The sequence below is a fragment of the Eptatretus burgeri genome, chromosome 10, assembly GCF_056783735.1.
Source record: "Eptatretus burgeri isolate ZD-2024b chromosome 10, Ebu_testis_v1, whole genome shotgun sequence".
Lineage (NCBI taxonomy): Eukaryota > Metazoa > Chordata > Myxini > Myxiniformes > Myxinidae > Eptatretus > Eptatretus burgeri.
Window position 1 is genome coordinate 31,630,373 of NC_140970.1, and position 21,041 is coordinate 31,651,413.

At 44.3% G+C, this 21,041-nt stretch overlaps 1 protein-coding gene across 2 annotated transcripts in view; it reads right to left on the reverse strand.

Annotated features, from left to right (window-relative positions):
• Nucleotides 1-220: 220 nt before the first annotated feature.
• Nucleotides 221-21,041, reverse strand: part of LOC147018239 (5'-AMP-activated protein kinase subunit beta-1-like) — a 28,218-nt gene continuing 7,397 nt past the window's right edge. For both annotated transcript variants that reach the window (XM_085897747.1, XM_085897748.1), the window contains exons 4-8: nucleotides 17,303-17,396; nucleotides 7,147-7,261; nucleotides 5,942-6,075; nucleotides 5,721-5,789; nucleotides 221-1,653 (exon numbers count right to left, since the gene is read on the reverse strand). In XM_085897747.1, coding sequence (XP_085753873.1) covers nucleotides 1,576-1,653; nucleotides 5,721-5,789; nucleotides 5,942-6,075; nucleotides 7,147-7,261; nucleotides 17,303-17,396 — 490 coding nt within the window. In that variant the 3' untranslated portion in view covers nucleotides 221-1,575. The remainder of the gene's footprint in view (nucleotides 1,654-5,720; nucleotides 5,790-5,941; nucleotides 6,076-7,146; nucleotides 7,262-17,302; nucleotides 17,397-21,041) is intronic.

The following is a 21,041-nucleotide window of genomic DNA, read 5'->3' on the forward strand; positions in this document are numbered from 1 at the left end:
GAACATGAAGGTGTGGCATCATGGAGAATGCATACCAAGGTGGAATAAATGGGACAAACCAACCCTCATCTTAATGGTTTTCCATGGCATAGTCTGGAAAATATCACAGCTTGTATATCTGTTTAAGAATCCTTAAAAGAAAGGATTTGCCGATGGGGAGGGAGACAAAATGTATTTCTGTGTTCTCTGCCAAATCTGATGGTTTCACGAAGAACCAACATTAACGTGACCTCGGACCCAGTCAATTTTATTTGCATCAACTTGCAATACAAAAGAGAAAAAACATTTAAAAAATGAACTTCAGATTTACATTTAATAAATTGCAAAATAATTTGTATTTCATCTCATTTTGATCAAAGGTCTAATCGGTGCAAATCCAAGTCGCAGAAAACACAAATAATCACCCCGCCCCACCCTCCCACACACAATGAAGAACACTTCAGAGAGATGACTAAAACCTTCATAATTATCCACAAATTAGTTTGGCCTCAGGAAACAAGCTTGTACTACAAAAGGTGGTTTTATATCAAGGATAACGTGGATTTTACTCAAAACACCACGGATCCAATGAGGTCCCAAACTGAAAGTGGTTTTTAATGACAAGGCTTCATTTCGTTTTTTAGATCATGCTATTTTGTATCCATAATTAAGCCTTCCAGGAACAGCAAGATTGGGAACCGGTGTACAAATAATAACCAAGAATTACACCAACTTGAGACAAATACTTCAACTGAAATGAACAAAATTCCCCAACCATGAAGGATATTTTTTGGGGAAAATGTTTATTTGTGTTTTTTATTTACTGCAAATAAGTTCACCTGCTCATCTCCCAGCATTTCAGTGTTCCATGTGGTGTGTTCCTATTGTTATGGCTTATCCTGCTTTCCCAAAACAAAACATTAAAACATATGTTTGTCCAAAATAAATCCACATTATTTTCCTGCAGCTTCCAATGATGAGAGATGCTCGTAATGTGGTGTACGTAATGGAGGTGACACTCAGAAGGGGGAGTGGAGTGCAGGTGAGAAAGGGGGTGGATGGGGAGGGGTGGGAGAGGAGACATGCACTTGAAAATCTGAAACATTTGTTCTTTACATGTTCAGTCACGAAGTACATTAATCAACAACCACAACCGTGCCTAAGCAGGAGTTAACCAAACAAGCAGGAAACGTGACTCGTACAATGAAGCGTTCGGCTGCTCTAAAGAGCAGACACAGCCCGTGTAAAAGGTTAACTCGTTACAAGATTTCCAACCAGCAAGAGCCTTTTACCAACTACCCCGTCTCATTTTATTTCCATACACGCTCCTGGTGGTTAGAAAACTCAAACACATTCGAGGAAACTCTTCAAGCCACAAAGAGTAATCCATTGCCGAGATACATAAATGTGTGTCCTCAAGCTTGATCCTTATCATCATACGAGTCGCAATTCCACGTCTAACCTCCTATGTACAATTATTATCCACACAAGTGTGCAAATGTTTGGCTGCTTTCCCAATGAGGCAGAAAAGTGCAGGCCTTGATACCGTTCAAGTCACTAAGCATGCAGGACTGTTGAAGAGGGCAGCAAGCAGCATCAGATGGGTTTGTACAGCAGTGTTGTTACGTATTTCTTCTTGTAGCGATGCGTGGCGCTGAGTACCATGACTCCATCCTAAAAAGCAAGCACAAAGGTGAGGAAACCAAGAGTGTTAAGTAATTTTTTTTTAAACACACAACACCTGTTAAACACACACACCATCAACTGGTTTATGTCAATTAGATATACATGCATCCAATTAATATTTAGCAAATGCTTTGGAAACTAGAGTACATAGAACACCTTACCACATGCAGTCTTTGGAAAAAGGACATTGGAATGGTCATTTCAACTCTTGATTAGCGTTTCTGAGCATGATCTGTATTAGTTTTGTTCGTGAATTTCGACTAACAAACACGATGGTAACCATATGCTTGGCACTTTGTCTGAATGATAAATCCCAGTTACTCTAGCCCTCAGGGCATGAATATTTGTCCAAATACGACTAAACGGAATGTTTTTGAAAGTGCCAAAAAGGCAATTTGTGTTCTACAGTGTTCAAGTATATAGTTACGGTTTTGTAAACCGTATACTGAAATTGAAACGCACAAAGCACATAGACTCTTAGAATAGTTATTTCCGTAATGTACGTTAAGAATAGCGCCTTCCCTGTTGGGGTTATGATGTGATCAAATGCATTGGGTTGGGTTGCTAGCGTCCCTTCTCGACCCATTGGGATCATAGCAACATCAGTGCGTAATGACGTGTGCAATGACTGCCGTCATCATGTAGGACGTGTGTTGTTTTACTGTAATGGCTTCTCGACATGTGCCAATAACACCAGCGTTCTGGAACCTTCGCCAAATTCCCAAATTTCCCTTTATTGTTTAAACCCCACCAAGTCCTTGTTTGTCTCTTCATCTGTATGGACGTCTACCCTGTACTGTAACTTCTTGCCGTCTACTCCTGTACTGTATGTATTTCGTTTCCCTCATCCCCGTGCATTCCATTTCATTGCCCTCCACCTGAACATGACGGGTATATGGACCAGGACATAACACAACCCCCCTGCAACAATTGCCCCATTCCCTGGCTTTGTGCCATGGACATTTTTGGACATGTGGGGTTCGTACCGGGTGCAAAGTATAGGGATACCGGGTGCATAGGGATAAAAGTAGCGATTCCCCACATTATGTGCGGAGCTCCGCTCCCGTTGACAGCCAGAAGGGCGAACTGAGTGCATACCCGGGTGGGCAGCAGAATGGGCGGGGCTGTGGAGGCATCCCCCAATGGCTGGCATGGCGCCAGCTCGTAAGATCTGACATGGCCCAATAGCTGGCCCCAGTCCACTTCAGAAGATCTGACGTGCAGCTCTTCAGCCCCGCCTGCCATTGGGACTATAAAGCTGTGCCCGATGCTCCGGTTCGCTCTCTCTCTGCCCTGGTTATCACTCTCGCTTTCTTCCCTGGTCCCGGACGCTTTGGTTCGCTGGCTGGGATCTGCGTCACTTGTGGCCGGTTCTGACGGAGCTTGTGGATCCTTGGTTGTGGAGTGCGGTGTCAGGGCCATTCTGGAGAGCAGTATCAAGCCTGGGAGGACGACGGTTCCAAGTACCGGTTGGCTGAGGCCACTTTGCCCCTCCCAATTGTCTTCTCGTGTGTGTGTCTGATGGGTACCCTATCATGTTATCTGGTAGGTAAGGAGTGGGTTAAGTCAAGTCTGCGACTTGTGAATTTTTTTCTTTTTGTAAATACACACATAGATTGCCTTTTATTGCATTTCCCCTTTGACTGCCCTGGTTGCCCCTTTGACTCCATTAAAGTCCTCGAGTTCCCTTCTCTCCTTTCCCGTACCCCACATTGCTTGCTGTAAATAAATTATAGTGTTCACATTTTCCTTTCATTTTGCCCGTGGTTGTCCTTTCTTCCCATTGAGCCAGTGCTGTCCACACCTCGGGTAGTTGGGGAGGTTGGAGTTCCTCAACTAATTGGCTTGTTTAGGCCGGCATTGTGCGAGCGGTAAGCTCGGCCACTTTAATCAAGATGCAATAAAGGTAGCACAACTGCCGAGGGCGTGATTCCCCAATAAGGAGACTGCGTGTACCACATTTAAATGGTCATCAGACGGAGGACACTGGGTCACGTGGTTAAATTGTTGGCGTTTGCAGTTGATTAGCGATCGACCGTGACACGGACTTATTCGCGTGCGACGGCCATGATTCCTGGTTAGTCCGGGGAGAACCGGGAATACCCCCACCCTCGTAGTACCCCCGCGAACCCGGGTTCGCAACAATATACTTCAATTGAAGAAAATAAAGGTTTTCGAGGCTGTATTAAAAAAAGAAAGGTTTTTTTTGGAAGTTTACCGTCGTTGAGGCAGCGTCCATTACATGTTAATCTAGTTCTCTGTGCCTGTAGTTTGTGTCCTTTATGACGTACCTAAAAACAGTAAGTTAACAGTTTCAAATTATTTTCAACTTTGTTTTACTGCCAACAGGCAGACAGACTTAAAAAATAAAATGCCTTATTCCTCTGAACATGCTCGATCAGGACGAGATTCTGTACATTTTGACAAATTCAGAGCCAATGTACTGCTAAGCTGCAGGTTCGTGTTCCGATTCATGTTCTCCAATGTTCAAAATATACAATTCAATTGCAATTAAGTAGTTCCTCAATCAGAGATGCACAAAGTGAGCCAATTGTTTAACCTCACTTTGTGCTTTACGTGGACGGGATAATTTTTTTTTTACTGCCCAGCATTCTGTCCTGTCGTAATTCTCTGCAGACTACTGCAGTAAGACCTGTTATCAACTATAGTATGAGAGTAGAACTCTCATATACTATAGTTCTAGCTGTATTATTTTGCCTGGGAGGACAAGGCAATCGGGATGGTCACAAAGCAAGAACATATGGTAAGGAAATCATTAAATATATTCCTCATCTCCACCAGCACATCAGCACACCCTGATGAGAGATGGTTCACAAATCCAAAGAAAAGCCTGTCAGACTTATATGCTCTTTCCGGTTCGGTTAAAAACAGAGTAACACTTCGTATGCATTGCTGGTTTACTTTGCCTTATTTATTGAATAATGGATAATCTCATCCACTTTAACTTAGTCAAATACCACACGTGGTTGCATGCACAGGGTGTTAGAACTCTGGTTCTTCAGAGTGGGAAGATTTAATATGCCTGGTGTTGGCTTAATTGTGAGGGTGGTGGGCTTGGGATCCGAGGATCCGAAGTTCAAATCTCCCTTTGCTGTTGAAACCAGGTGGGGTTGACTCTGCCTGTTATCCTTCCGAGGTCGGCAAAAAGAGTTTCAGCTTGCTGCTATACTGTGTTGGAGTGGTGACCCATCCAGGATTGTGCCCAATAGCCAAGGGGACTGCTTAGGCAGCACCAACACTCTGTACAGAGTATGGTTTGGTGCTTCTTTGTAAAAACCTGATAAAGTCCATCCTTTAAAAAAAAAAAAAAAAAAAAAAAAAAAAAAAAAAACTTTTTACAAAACATTTTTTTTTATCAAGAGGAATGTTCTTTCTAACATCACACATGTTTGCAATGGAGACCAAGGTTGACTAATTATTTTACTGCCTCTCAATCTATCAGCTGCACTTGACAGCTCTCATTATATCGACGATTTGTTTTCAATTTCCAGGCAATGCAGTGGTAATGTTCAAATAAAACTTTAATTTTAAAATGATAAATAAATAATAATAAAAAATTGCACATGTGCCATTAATAGTCAGACACGGACGGATGACCCGTCGGGCACGGACCACGGACGGATGACCCGTCAGGCACGGACGGATGCCACGTCGGGCACGGACCACGGACGGATGGCTCCCTCTGTGCTGGACCTTATGACTGTTAGCCTTTCAGCGAGATGAAAATGCAGACCTAGAAACTAGGCAAGGGGTCTGCATTGCACACACATTATATAGGAGCACATGAGGTTTATGAAGAATGACTGATTAGCATACCACAGCTTATCGTGCCCTCATGAGCCATAAATAGGATTTATAAAGTGGAACACATCGGATCAATTGAAATAACCTGGACAGCCAAGCAGATGAAAATAAAAAATAAAAAAAACTGACAGAATTAAGAAAATATTAATCAGACATCAATGCTGCAAAGTCTGATGCAAAGCCAAACAAACAAATATTTAACCACATGTAAAATAAAAATATGCACACACCTTTATGGAGAGAGCATATAGATGGTTGAGCATCACGTGGTTGGGCTCAGGGAGCAGGGCTGGGTCACACTGAGACACACGCACGCACACACAGTTCTGCATCCAGGTTTCAGCAAATCATCAAACAGGCCATTAAACAGGAGAGCAATCGTAAGCGGTTTACGATACAAGCATAACCGTGTCAGTTTTTCATAAAATTGCAATGTTCTCTTGACACTCACCGAGATGTTGGTGTCTTTGTTTAGGATAACCTGGAGAAGATGAGGTGGCAAAATGGGAGGCACTTTGAATCTTTCCTCTGGCTTGTATTGGTGTATCTCTTGGGAGTACAGGCCGGGTGGAGAGCTCGATATGTCTGAAACACAGATTTTAGGCTCAGGGGTTGAGCTCGTGAAACGTTCTTGAACACAAGTCGACTCAATCATCAGTAATCATCTCTTATTAAGTGAGATTAAGTACAAGTGCAAGACATCGATTAAGCTCAAAACGGCTCAAATCTTTTCATCTACCTCACAGGCAAACACAATCGTGATTACAATCCCGAATGTGGGATAACTTGAAGTATTAGTAGTGAACATGTTCACCGAACTGCCCCCGTGGAAGAGCTGCTGCATGGTCCGCATGAATTAACCGATAAACCGACACGTAATAGCATCATTGCTCATTAGGCGGTAAGATCAACCGCATAAATTAATGAATTAGTTAATCATCACCACAGTGAGAGCGAGTTTGCTGCAGTTTTATGACTTTTAACTTGCACAATGCAAAAGGTAAGCGTTTAAGAAGGAAAATAATTCAAGGATTTGGAATTTTCTGATGTTTCTGCGATTACGATTCATGTCCGTGTGAAATTATTTGGATTTTCACGTTTGCCATTCGTCCCGTCTGAGCACGTAGATCATGGAAGGTCGAGTCCAAGGTGCAAATGCCAAAGACCTTTGATCTCTCTGTCGTATAACACCCATCCTTGTAAAACAAGCTACTCCGTCGTTGTTGTACCGTTTATTTCGAAAAGTTTGACCATTTTGTGAGATGTTCATTTAACTCGATAATCATCATATTCTGAGTTTGAGCAGGAAAACTACAGTCTACACACAAACCAAACTGTGCTTTTCAACAATAATGAATGGAGTAGCATTGTATGCATCAAATAACAACAATAAAAATATTCCACGCAATTAATGCAGAGAACCTATTAAAATTATGAAAAAAAAAAAATTAAAATCAAATCAAATTCAAAACATGGGAGACTTTTCCCACAGGCCTTTGTAAACACAGCAGATTAGAAAGATTCTGTGGGGATTAAACCATTCCCAAGGACCCAAAAACGTTGATTTCATTGGCAATTCCAAGCACCACCTTCGCTATGCACACTGGAAGCAGGCAGTGACAAAAGACTCGCCGAGGGTTCTGATGTGACCGTTACCTGTGGCTTCCGCGCACTCGAGCGAGTCGACCTGCAGAGCATCCATCACTTCGAAGTCTGACGGTTTGACGTGGATGACATTGTTAACGGTTCCCAAAGCGCTCGTCGTTACAGGCTGGAAAAAGAGCGGCAGAGTATGGGGAGATGCGACGAAGAGTGGTAAGTGGTGGTGAGGGAGAGGGAAGGGTGGTTAGGTACAAACATGGAAAGGCAGAAAATTGTCATGAAAGAAATAAAACGGGAAAGGGAAGAGGAAAAAGGAAGCACAGCAGATGTGAGAAAAACAAAATGGAAGGAGGGAGGGGCTGGAATAAATATGGAGGCAGTGAAAAGGAAAAGGTGAGCATTTAAATAAAGTCAAGAGGGGGTCTACAGGTTATACTTGATAAATAAATGGGAATGTAATCAGTGACATTCATTATTATTTTAAACGGCAACCAATTATTGCTGATAATTACAATATTCCATATCCTCTCGAGATGAAAATTCAAGGCTTTGCTGTCAATCTGTTCACAGGTAAATTTATAAATGATGGTGGTTATCAAAATAGCATTTGAGTACCAAACCCAAAGTTAGTCTGCAAAGCCAGCCGCCGACTGGGCATCCTCCGTCGTACAAAGTTCTTCCATGGCACACCTGAACTCCTTATCCACTGACAAGACTTTCATCTGCAGCTTGATGGAATACTGCTCTCCCCTCTGGGGTGGCTCTTCTGCCTCACATCTTGCTCAGCTTGACACCATGAAAACCAAGGACTATGAGATTATTGGCATCTCCTGTGGGGTCATTCTCTGAAAAGTGGCCAATTTCTTGTAACTACATTATAATAGATAATCTTCTCCCCATTGCCCACAAAATAAGTAAAATATCAATCAAAAACACATCTTGAACAACACCCGAACCCATTTAGTTACTTTATTATGAGTCACTTCCATGAATTTTGGATATTTCAATCAGACATATTATATAATGACTAAAAATCACATGTAACCATTGATAACTCGGGATTTACATCGTCTCTAGAAATATTATTTTTTACTTAATTGAAATAGGGATTACACTGAAAAGTAGCTTGGGTCCCATATTGTATGCAATACCTGAACTTATTGATAAAACACATCTTCAGTCCCTCAGATCGCCAATGATTCCCTTGTAACCCCACAGCGTAATTTGATTTCACACCGTAACGATCGGACATTTAGACTGGTCTCCAGCCTGCTGATGACGTCACGTGACGAGAAAGTGAGCATCGCCGCCATTTTTCACTCGGACTGGATTTTTTTCCTGCCGCACAATACGGAAAATATATACACGGTCGAGGTGAGTTCGATGATGGCATTGCGTTTTTTTTTATTCTGGTTCCACACCGTAACGGTATTTACGAAGAAACTATCAATGCTATACTGACAGAAATGGGGTAAATAAGCATTTAATTGGTTCCATTTTGACACTTCTTTTTTCATCTAGTTTAGTGTCGCCCTCTAGTGTCAGGTTAATAATCTTCCACACCGTAACGTTCCACACCACAACGTATGTCGCGTTACGGTGTGGAAAGCATTCGTTACGGGGTGGAAATACGACATTTGAAATGATTTATCTCCGTATCAGTTACATTTTTTAAGGTATTTCAATTACGAGTCAATGAGATTCATAATAAAACGTTTCAACTCGTGAACAAGCAGAGTAGATTTTTAATGCAACCCAGAAAATTCTGAACAAATGAATTTGCCATTTACAGTGCGGAAACACAACACCGGTCAACGAGTGTATTATTAGTTTAAGGATTCGTCACTCCTTAGGTGTCATTTCCCTGGTCTCTGTTTATGCTCCGACTGAGGCGATTGATCTAACCATAAAGGATGCATTCTACACCACGCTCGAGTCTGTGGTTGATCAGTGCCCCAGACGAGATACACTTCTAGTCTTGGGGGATTTCAATACATCGACTGGAACTGATAGGGATGGTTATGAGACATGTGTTGGTCCCCATGGGTCAGGAACTATGAACCAGAATAGCACTAAGTTCCTTGACTTTGCAAGAAGTCATGGACTTAGGGTGGCTGGTTCATGGTTTCAGCACCCACAAGCTCATCACTGGACTTGGTATTCCAACGCTGGCGGTGCGGCAAAGGAGATTGACCATGTCCTCTTTGATGGTCGCTGGAGGATGATCCAGAACTGCAGGGTCTACCGGAGTGCTCAGTTCCTCAATACTGACCACAGGCTTGTTGTAGCAACTCTAAAGCTGCACCTTAAATCCTGGAGAATGGTACCATCCCAGACTTGGCTGGATGTTGGCAAGCTCAGGGATGAGAGAGTAGCTGAGGAGTTTGCGAACAGGCTGAGTGGACACTTGGGGGGTCTGGGTGCTTTGGGGGCTCCTGAAGAGTTGTGGAGTGCCTTCAAGACCACCATCCTTGATGTTGCCGGTGAATGTCTTGGAAATTACCGCAGGGCAAAGAAGAATTTTGTCTCTCAAGGGACACTGGATACCATTGACCAGAGTCGCAGGCCAGGCTGAATGGCAGAGCTGAGCTGTTCAGAGAGCTGAGGCATAAAACTGTACGTGCACTGAGGGTGGACAAGGAGGCCTATGTGCGAGGAATCTGTGAGGGGGTAGAGCATCACCTGTGGACAGGTGATTCTCGTCCCGCTTACTGGGGAATTCGCGCATTGCGTTCATCCAAGCCCATCCCTCGGAGCACTGCAGTGAGAGCAGAGAGTGGTAGGCTCTTGACAGGAGTCTGAAGTGAAGGCCCGCTGGGCCGGTTACTTTGAGCGGTTGTACCAGGCTGATCCCCCAGCTGTCGAGTTGGACGTCAAGGGTGTTACAATCCCTGTTGCTGACCCTCAAATCAACTGTGGTCCACCTTCACTTGTGGAAACACGGGCTGCGGTGAACCAGTTGAAACGGGGCAAAGCCCCAGGGATCTGTGGCATCCATGCTGAACTTCTCAAGGCTGGTGGAAATGCTGCACTCGTGTGGTTGCATGCAGTTTTGTGCTCTGCCTGGAACACAGGCATCATCCCAACTGATTGGAAGAAGGGCCTTGTTGTTCCTCTCTGGAAAGGGAAGGGTGATCGCCAAGACTGCAACAACTACCGAGGGGTGACGCTGCTCTCAGTGCCGGGCAAGGTCTTTCTTCAGATAATTCTTGATAGGGTTCGCCACCATCTGCTTGAGCACCAGCATCCAGAGCAGTCAGGCTTTACACCAAAGAGGTCAACAATTGACCGTATCCTTGCTCTTCGTGTCCTCACCGAACGCAGACGAGAGTTTCGGCAGGGGCTGCTTGCAGCATATGTTGATCTCTGTAAAGCGTTCGATTCAGTGAATCAGGATGCCCTCTGGAGGATTCTTGGTCTTCGTGGGGTGCCACCAAAACTGATCGATCTGATGTCTGAACTCTACTCTGGTACTGAGAGTGCTGTGAAATGTGGTGGTACCATCTCTGACTTATTTCCAGTTGTTACTGGAGTTTGTCAGGGGTGTGTACTGGCCCCCACACTTTTCAGCACTTGTATGGACTGGATTTTAGGGAGGACGTCAGAGAGATCAAGCTGCGGTGCATCGTTTGGGAATGTCAATATCTCGGACCTTGATTTTGCAGATGATGCAGTCATCTTTGCGGAGACTTTAGATATCCTTTTGGGGGCCCTCGAGGTGCTGAATGAGGAGTCAGAGCCGTTGGGATTACGGGTTTCTTGGGTCAAAACTAAGATCCAGGCTTTCGGTGACATCTTGGATGCTGCTGTCCTGTCTGTGTCTGTTTGTGGTGAGGATGTTGAGGTCGTGGAGAGATTCACTTACCTTGGCAGTGATATTCATGTCTCTGCTGGCTGTGAGTCAGAGGTCAATAGACGTCTGGGTCGGGCCTGGGGAGTCATGGATTCACTGGATCATGGGGAGTGGCACTGCCGGTACCTGTGCGGGAGGACGAAAGTCCGAGTCTTCAGTGCCTTGGTACTTCCAGTCTTGCTCTATGGATGTGAGACTTGGACTCTGACCAAGGATCTGAGACGGAGACTTAATTCCTTTGGTACCAGGTCTCTTCGGAGAATCCTTGGCTATCGCTGGTCGGATTTTGTGTCCAACGAGTGGTTGCTGAGAGAGACTCGGATGAGATTTGTTACCTGCATAGTCCGTGAGGGTCAGTTGCGACTGTATGGACATGTGGCTCGTTTTCCTGATGCTGATCCTGCTCACCAGATTCTCTCAGCATGGGAGTCCCGTGAGTGGAGGAAGCCAGTGGGCCGACCACGTGCCTCGTGGTTGCAGCAGGCTGACCATCATCTCAAGGAGATGGGGATGGGCCTGGCATCTGCCTGGGGGATGGCCAGACGGAGAGCCCTGGAGTACCGGCTGAAAGTGGACGCAGCGACGCGCTGTTCTGGCACATGCTCCCATACCTGACCTGGGTGCGGAAACATGCCAATTGGTTATGTGCCCTTAGCATTTCTCACTGCGCCTCAGTTTCAGTTAGACAGTAGCAGGAGTTATTATGAACGCTTCTGACAGTAGAGATGAAATATGTATTTATATTTAGATTTGTTCATATTTTAGAGCCGAAGTGAGTTCATATTTTTGTTCCCGTTTCCAGGATGGCAAGTCCTATCCACACCGTAACATATAAAAAATCTATAATTACCAAAAATGTGGATAAATCAATGATAAAGTGTATGTCTTCATTGATTATATGCTATCAATCACCGGAAACAATGTGTTGAGATGAAAAAATGATAATTTTGGACATTTCATACTATTTATTTCAATTCTATGCTTATTGGCCACTTTTCAGAGAATGACCCTGTGATGAAGCTGAGTCTATGGGCCTATCACTTCACTCCCGCATGCATCACCATCAGAGATAGGTCAGTGGTCTTTCCGTCTTCTACTGCCTCCTTTCTTGTCTTGCACCCTCTGCTCCCTCATGCGTTGTCCCCCCACACCTCCCCCCCCCCAGGTTTCTACAGGGCACATATGGTCCATCATTAACCCCCATCTGGTGAAACTACCTAAATTGGGGATCACTGTTCTCCTCCACTTATGGTCTTTTCCCCAGGAACCAACTTCCACATACTCTTCAATCTCATTCTTCCCTGCAGGTCTTCAGGACTGTTGTTCACCACCATTTCAGATCATCCCCAATCCAAAACCATGATCTTTTCTACCCTTGTAAACCACCCCCCCCTCCACCCCTCCACCCCTCCACCCCAATTTCCAGTTTTCCCTCCTGAGAGTTTCCTTCCGCATACATCCTCTTCTGTCTGCCATTCCTCCCCACACCAATTGTTTGTCCAAGTCTCCCTCTATCTAAAGGCCCGGTCACACCTTGACGTTTTAGCCAACGTATGCCGATTTTTGAATTTTTTTTTCTAAAACGCTGGCACACGTTGAATATGTTATGGGTAAGTTTTGATAACATTGAGAGCACGCTGAAAAACACTGCCATACGTCGTTGTACGCTGGCTTTAAACGTTGTACTTTTTGGTTGTCCTCAAATTTTTTCATGCTTGAAATTTCACGACGTATGCCGGCGTATGACTCACACGTTCCGCTACGCTGGCCACAAGTTGTATGCACGGTCTGCGATCGTTGACAGACGTCAACACATGCTACTTGTAAGTTAATCATAAGTTGAGACACGCCGAGGTAATGTTTAGCGTACCCGAAACTTATTTCTAACCTATGATTAACGTGTTGTTGGCACGTTACGCGATCGTTGCCACACGTCGACAGACGTTACTTTTAAGTTACTCATAGGCTGAAAGACGTCGGTATAAAGGATCGTCCTTGCGTCAGCGTCCAAGGCCACGCCCAGGACACTTATTTGCAGCATTCTTCAAACTTTTCTTCGGCATGACGAGGATGTTCACACTTCGATGTCTAGCTTGGCTATGATTCCAATTGTCCATCGGCAGCGTCTATTTAAAATAGTCGAGTTTGAGCGTTTTAACACGTTCAGAAGAAACGCTTCAAATTTCAAAACCTCAGCGTCAAAAAACAAAGGCGAGTGACAGCAATTTAAATCGTTCATTGTAAACAATGAAAATAGTTGAGTGGTACCGTTTAAAAGTCGTTGAGTGTAAAAAAAATCCAATTGTTGAGCGCAAGCGTCTACTTTCAATAGTGGGGTTTGAGCGATTTAACACGTTCAATAGAAACGATTAAAATTTCCAAGCGCCAGCATCAAAAAACAAAGGCGAGTGACAGCAATTTAAATCGTTCATTGTAAACAATGAAAATGGCTGAGTGGTACCGTTTAAAAGTCGTTGAGTGTAAAAAAATCCAATTGTTGAGCGCAAGCGTCTACTTTCAATAGTGGAGATGCAGCCATTTAAATCGTTGAGTGGCAGCCTATGAACCTACCCGTGGACACGTGGACGCAAGGAGGATCCATCATAACCCACACCCTCCCCCTCACACTCACCTACTACTGCCAACATGAACAAACTACTACTAATACTAATACTGATACTGATACTGATACTGCTGACATGGACATCGACTCAAAAAGGAACTCGAAAACACTGTTGGGTTCCCCTTTTATGAGCAGCATTTTTATATACCAATTCCCAAAACCGCTGGGAACACGTCTTTATATGGCAGTTGTAACCTAGAAACACGTTCATTTATTTTTTTTTGTCGACCGGAAGACGTCATTGGAATACGTCTACATACGTCGATGTGTGTTGGGACTACGTAAAGAATTGGTTCAAAGCACGTCAAACATAAGTTAGAAATAAGTTTCGCGTAAAAAAGACATTACCGCGACGTGTTTCGACTTATGAGTAGCTTATAAGTAGCGTTTTTGGACGTGTGTAAGCGTCCACATATCGTGTGTAAAACTTATCCCCATCGCATGCGGAACGTGTGTCATACGCCGAGTAAGTCGTAAAATTTTGAACATGTTTAAAATTTCTTGACGTACTCTACTTACTACGACGTATGATAGCGTACTTTAGCGTTGTACTCACGTATACCAAACTTACTCGTACCGTATTTGACGTGCCCCAACGTTTTAGACACATTTTTGTTACGTCGGCATACGCTGGCAAGATCGCCAAGGTGTGACCACGATTTTGACCTTTCCATTTCTACGGCAGTTATGATTCAAATCGTTGTGCGTCAGCCTTTTAATAGGCTACGTCACGACATCGTCGGCGATGCGTGCAACGCGCTATGCCGAAGTTAGACTCTCGTTGGGCATCGGTTGTGTAGGCCGACAACAGGTTCAGCATTCGTTGGTATAAGTTATCTATAACACAACGAAACGTTCTGTGTCCATTACTAATATGTTATGCATACGACCAACTCGTTATGAATACGTCCGAATCTTAAAAAAAACATCAAAAGTTCAACGTCAGCCAGCGTTTTACATACATTTTAATACGTTGCCATCGCTGGCTAAAACGTCAAGGTGTGACCGGGCCTTTAGCCTTACATTCTGCTGTTGGCGTTTCCTCCCTCTCTCTACTCTTCCTTTTGTCCTGTTTAGTCCCGATTTGTTGAATGTACTAGCTCTTCCATGAGCCTCGACTATGTAATGCATTTAAATTTTTATATAAAAAAACACAAAATGATGACAAAACAAAAGAAGACAACCCTCCAACTCTGAAGCTGTTTCAACTGCTACAGTCGTTCTCTTATTTTCTCTCATTTACTCAAGCTACGTAAAACTCAAATCCAAGTTAAGATCGAGAGGCACTGTCTATGTAGCATTTAATGAACACCACATTAAAAGCCTCACCCATGTATGGCAGAGGCATCTACAGGGAGACTTTTGTCGATTGCCTTATGTTGCGCAATTTTTATCCTACTGGATACGGCCATTTTTGATCCAGGCAGAAACACGACTTGTGATAAAATGAGAGATAAAACACCATTCAGTGAATGATTCTTGGAGTTACATTTCACTCATCATTTCCTTCATTTTCACCCCACGCACACAAAGTACGTTTTACAGTACTTTGTCTCCGAGTTCATCCCAATCACACATGTCTTGAGTGGAGTGATAATATTTTCTACCTTGCCCGCCTGGCTGTTAAACAAAATTGAAAATCATTCCAAACAGGAAACTCACAGTTTTTAAGTATGTCAAACGAAACACAAACAACATGCATCGATAACTAATGTAAGGTGCGAGATGGAGTCGTGTAATAGACACTGCGTCAATGGCAGTAAATTCTTGAATTAATTAATTTGTACGACTTTTGCAATCTTTATTTTATTTATATTGAATTATACACTTGAACACTGACAAACACAAATCGCCTTTTTAACACTTCCAAGAACCTCCAGTTTTGCAGTACTTGGACATGTTGAATAGGATGGTGTACAAGAACAAATCAGGACACAACATAACAAAGGGAACATCAGGAGAAAAGGGGAAAATACCAACAGCAGGGCAGAGGGAGAAAGTAGACTGAGACGTACAAACAAGGGAGGCAGGTAACTATGAGGGGGAGGGGGAAGGGGGAAGGCAAAGGGTGAACAATATGGATGCATAAGCAAAATTGTGGTTGACCAGCTTGTGATTTTGTCAAAGTCTGAGGAGAGGGGAGAAGCTGTCTGTCAGGATGAGAGATGTCACAGCAGAGAGTAGAGTCATCAACAAAGAGATAAAGAGGATTTTCCAGAGAGTCAGTGAGATCATTGATAAACATTAGGAATAATATGGTGCCAAGAACACTGCCTTGGGGTACACCAACCTCGACAGGGAGAGGAGATAAAAGGGTTCCGTTGAGAGCCACACGTCTATGAGAGTGGAGGAAGTGAGTAATCCAAAAGTTGAGTTGGCCTTGGATTCTATAGGTAGACAGTTTGGAGAGCAAGGCAGGATGCCAGACTGTATCGAAAGTCTAGAGAGACAGCCCTGATCTCATGTCTGATATTGAGGGCCTCAACTATTGTTGGGAGAGTTGAAGCAGCATGGCCAATGTAGAGTGACCAGGTCTGAATCTGAATTGATGATCTGAGATTAGGCTGTTGAAGAAAAGGAATGATTTTAGGTGAAACTGCGATGATGGATTCCATGACCTTGCTGATGATAGGAAGTACAGTAAGCCAATTGGGCTGTAGTTAAGGGAATCCGTTTTTGACCCTTTTAATGTGATGCTGTGATGTTGGCCGATTTCCAATTTCCCAAGTGGATGTAGGAGACCAGTCCTGAAGTGTGTGTATGGATGTATGTATGTATGTAAATAAATAAAAAATAAATTAAAAAAACCCTGCAAATACGTGGGGTCTGCGAATAGTGAATCAAAGAATAGCGGGGTCCAACAGTATGTACATCAACACTGCAAGGGGTAACGTGTTCTATGAACTATCTAGTTGCAAACAGTATTGCAGATAAACGTGTCTGCATAGAAAATTTGTCAATTTCATCACGCACACAATACGACAATGTGCGAGTAGTAATGCATCACCCACAAAGTACGATGACGCCAGCTTCGGGACAAATCAATAATACGCAGAGTCCAAATTACATCTTCTCCGGGGCGGGAAAAAAACCTGTGCACACAGGCTGGTGGATACAAGTGACTGCAGAAAGGAACCTGTGCAACTCAGCCATCCTTCAAGAAATCAGATAAATCGATGAGGATATTAATCGAGACAAGAACTGACAACGCTGGCTCCAGTGGTGCAGTGAATAGAGACCGAGCTCCCCTCTAAGAAAGCAAATCAGATCAAGTCCCATTTAAGACAGTTTTGAGTAGGTGGAAGGGTTTGGGAATCGCATGAATAAATTCAATAAAAAGCATTGGTTTGAAGCACCGGAGGTCGAGTAATTTTCTGGGGATTGCAATATCCGTTACACTTTTTCAGCATGAAGAGTCACATATAAACCAATGGAAGAATCATTCTATTTGTTCACCCAAAAAGAAATGTGATTTTATTCAAATCCATTCTAAAAAAAAAGCATGCACTCAGGAAATGCATTCCCCAGGCCAATTTGGGAAATTATGGGAGCAAATTCACTTCCAGCCCTGTAGTCAACAGACTACTGTACCCCAGAGTGGCATCTGTTTTGGTGGTTGGGAATGTAAGGCATCAGGAATGCAGCCTAGTAAGTGCATGCCTCATAAGAAGAGCTGCAGTTATATCATTGCATTTGCTGTGCATTTGTTTTGTACCGTGTACAATGATGCCCACCTCATTCGCATCGTGGATCCACTGACCATCAACATAGAACTTGTACTGATGATCACCCTCTGGCAGATCCAGAATGGCCACAAAATCATTGTGACTGTCGAACACAAATAAAAAGAGGGTAGGGCATCTCAGTGACATCAGTTTGGAATCTTGTATCCGGTCACAGTTTGGAGTCCCCTTTTGGCCCTATTTTTGTCTCACCCAAAATACATCAGTCACAGTCTTGTACTCTGATAAACTCTGCCTAAAGATATTTAAAGGTCCACAGAATCAGAAATTCATGTTTGATTTAATGAATAAATATGGTGGTTTCACTCAATATTTAATCGTTGTTTTTTTCCCCCTTGAATAAATATCTTAGAAAAAAAGATTTTAATGTTTTTTTTGGTGTCCTTGTAAACTCGATTGGCATCGTCCCCACAGAACCAGCGATGCAAATAAGTCATATCACATGACCCGCCATGTCATCTCAAGGATACTTTGTCTGGGGGGCTTGTGCTTATGTGTGGCGTACATATGCTCTGAACTCCGAAAAAGTACTGAGAATGCCATTTAGATGCATAGTTGCTGGTTGTAGCAATACTGTACAACCAAAGATGCTGTGAGTATGCACGCTTTCCAAAAATATCCAGTTGGAAGGAAATTTTTGGACAGCCAAAGTAAAACCGATGAGAGGAAAGCGGCATGGCCCAACTGCTTCAAACGACATGTGCAGCGCCAATTTTGAAGATAATTCGTATGACGCAGGCCTGTATTCCCAGTTTGGGAGAGCACATTGAAGCGATTAAAAGCCGACACGATCCGCACGAAAACTAGAGATAATTCCAATTGAATGGAAAATAAGAAAATGGACAGAACAGCTGCAGAAAAGGGCCATTCAAAAATTACATAACGCATGGGAGGTTGGAGGGAGGGTGTATGTCCAAGTGTTGTGAAGTGTTACAGGGGCAGGGGAGGAGGTGTTTCCAGTGCCGTTACATAACGCTAATCAATCAATCAATGACAACTTTGTTCCATGCACCCTTGATTTAAAGATGCAAGTATTTAATGACCCATCGATCCATCCAGTGGGAGCATCCTGTGTAGAGCGTTGGTGCTGCCTAAGCAGTCTCCTTGGCTATTGGGCACAATCCTGGACGGGTCACCACTCTGACACAGGATACCAGCAAGCTGGCACTCATTTTGCCGACCTCGGAAGGATGACAGGCAGAGCCAACCCCACCTGGTATTAACTATACAGTCGAGGGGGATTTGAAGTCAGGACCCTTAGATCCCAAGCCCACCACCCTAACCATCAAGCCATCACCAGGTATATTTAATGATATATGTATTAAATACATTCATGATATTGTTACGGTTGTGGAAATTCGTATTACACCATAAAAGGTTCCTCAGGTGAGATATATCGGTAAGTTCATGTGTAGTTAGCCCAAACCCGTTGTATAGAGGGAATATGTGTGATTCATCCGGGCTGCGATGCTTTGAGTTAACCATTTTTCTTTCTCTATTGTTATTTTAGACCATTAAGCCACCAACAAGTCAAACACCACCACCCTTGCCTCTTTACCTTCACAACTCCATCCCGCAAACATCACTTCACCGTCATTCCCAAACGACGCCCGCCAACCACCAAACCACCTCAGCAAACCTCCACAACCTTCGCCTATCTCCTTCTCCAATCATCGACCACACCACCAGTCAACACCAAACGTTGTGCTGTCCAGGGCCTGTTCGGTAATTGATGCCGAACGCGTCGAGCTGCGGGTACGAATGCGTTCCTCTCAAGGAGAAATTTGGATCAGGAAGGGTTCACGCCCCTTTTTCTCCGTCCAATGGGCGAGCGTTGGGCGGTATGGCCCCGCCTCCAAGCGCGATGAATGTGGATTCTTCACGGGAGGAAATTCGGATCAAAAGAGGCTCACGCCCCTTTTTGCCACACCAATGGCTGAAGAGAGAGTGGCGTCGCCCCGCCTCCAATCGCGTTTTGATCCTAATATTTGCATACAGGCTCCTCCTCTGGTCTATAAAGACGCGAGCACTAGGCGACTCGCGCTGTTGCGGTTCGGGCTGGTCGAGTGAAGACGGAGGTCGTCATCGAGGTTGCAGTGTGGGGGTCGCTCGTGTCGTCGTTGGTGCCGTCTCGTCGCGGGATTCGAGCCAGCCAGCCATTCCCCTCGCTCGACCCTGAGCATCGACAATTCTCCTCTCCCCCATCCGCGCTGAGATAGTGCCGGTGGCCCCGTTCCTTCCCCACCCTAACCGTGGTGCCGACCCATCCGTGCTGGCGCAGAGCACGCTGGAGAGGGCTCACCGACCACGCCAGGGGCACGGAGTCAGAGCGCAGCTGCGCGGACATTGCAGCTTGCCCGCCAACGCATCACGAGGAAGCGGGTAAGACCTTTTCGGTCTCGTGGACCTGGCCGCTCCTCCAGGCTCCACGCACATTTGGTCCCCGGACCTGTCTGCCTCCTTGCCTGTGAGGGTGGCTTTCATTTCCTTTGCTTTTGAATGAATGCTGTGGCGCCGTCCGACAATTATAATTGTTTAAGTGTTGTGAATAATTATAGTCGGTAGTAGTGCTTTTCCTTTTATTGCATTTTGTGTCATTGCATTACTGCCATACGTGCTTGTGTGTGTAATCAAGTGCTTGCTTGTTGAACTGTTTCCCGTTTCGTTGCGTCTTTTTCCCTTATTTGAAAGCTCCATCTTGCATCACGTAAGGGATTGGTAGTGGGTTGAAACTCTCCCTTAAGTGAAAACTTAAGTGAAACTCTCCCTTAAGTGAAACTTAAGTGAAATTCCCGATAGCTCCGCTTGGTTATCCCTGCAGTATGGAACGAGCCGCTTAAGCGGTTCGTGTCCGGAGTCGACCTGCGACGTGGTACAACTCCTCGGTACGCTACTTGTGCGGGTACTTAGGTATATCGACATTCGGCGATTCACCCTATTTCGCGTGGGTAGAATGCGGACTGGGTTGTGGTGAGGTTAAACCCCCACCCGTGGCTAGCTCCTTGGCGGTAGTTCCAAGAGGGTCACGACTGAATTGTCCGTTCCGGTGGGCGACGTGTCGCAATTTGAGTTACGTGGCAGATCGCATGCTGGGCGGGCCAGAATTTGCAACAATATCAATGTATAATTATACATGGATGTACAGTACTGTTGTCCCAGCGGTTGTACAGTTATGTTCAATCAGTGCTCATTAACTTGTGCATCACTCACTCACTACATGTACATTATGAGGATAGTCCCATCCAGTATGGTAACAATTTATACATATCGTATTGCACTGTACATCTGGACACAATAATTTTTTAAAGTGTTTCTTCACCATTGAGAAGTGGTCTCAGAAACGATATAGAGCATGATATCTCAATACAGTGTGACAAAACTTGGTGGATGAGTTGGTTAGGTGATAATAACAAGCCGATGAGATTTTGGAGGTCTGGATCCAGATCTGGGCTTTCAGTGGGATACAAAACGTAAACCGTTCAGCCTGGCAGAGGTATGCATATGACTGAGTGTCGTTCTGGTTACTACAATAATTACAGAGAAGTGTTACATCAAAACACAACTAAACTCCACATTTACCACGTTCTAGCTCTACGATTTACTGCATTACCAGTTGTTATTGCCATTTTTTTCTTCGATGTCGTCCTGATTGTTGTGAACTCCAGGAATTTCATGGCACGGGTTCATACATGTACGGTGTGACAGCAACTTTTATATCATGATTTTGACT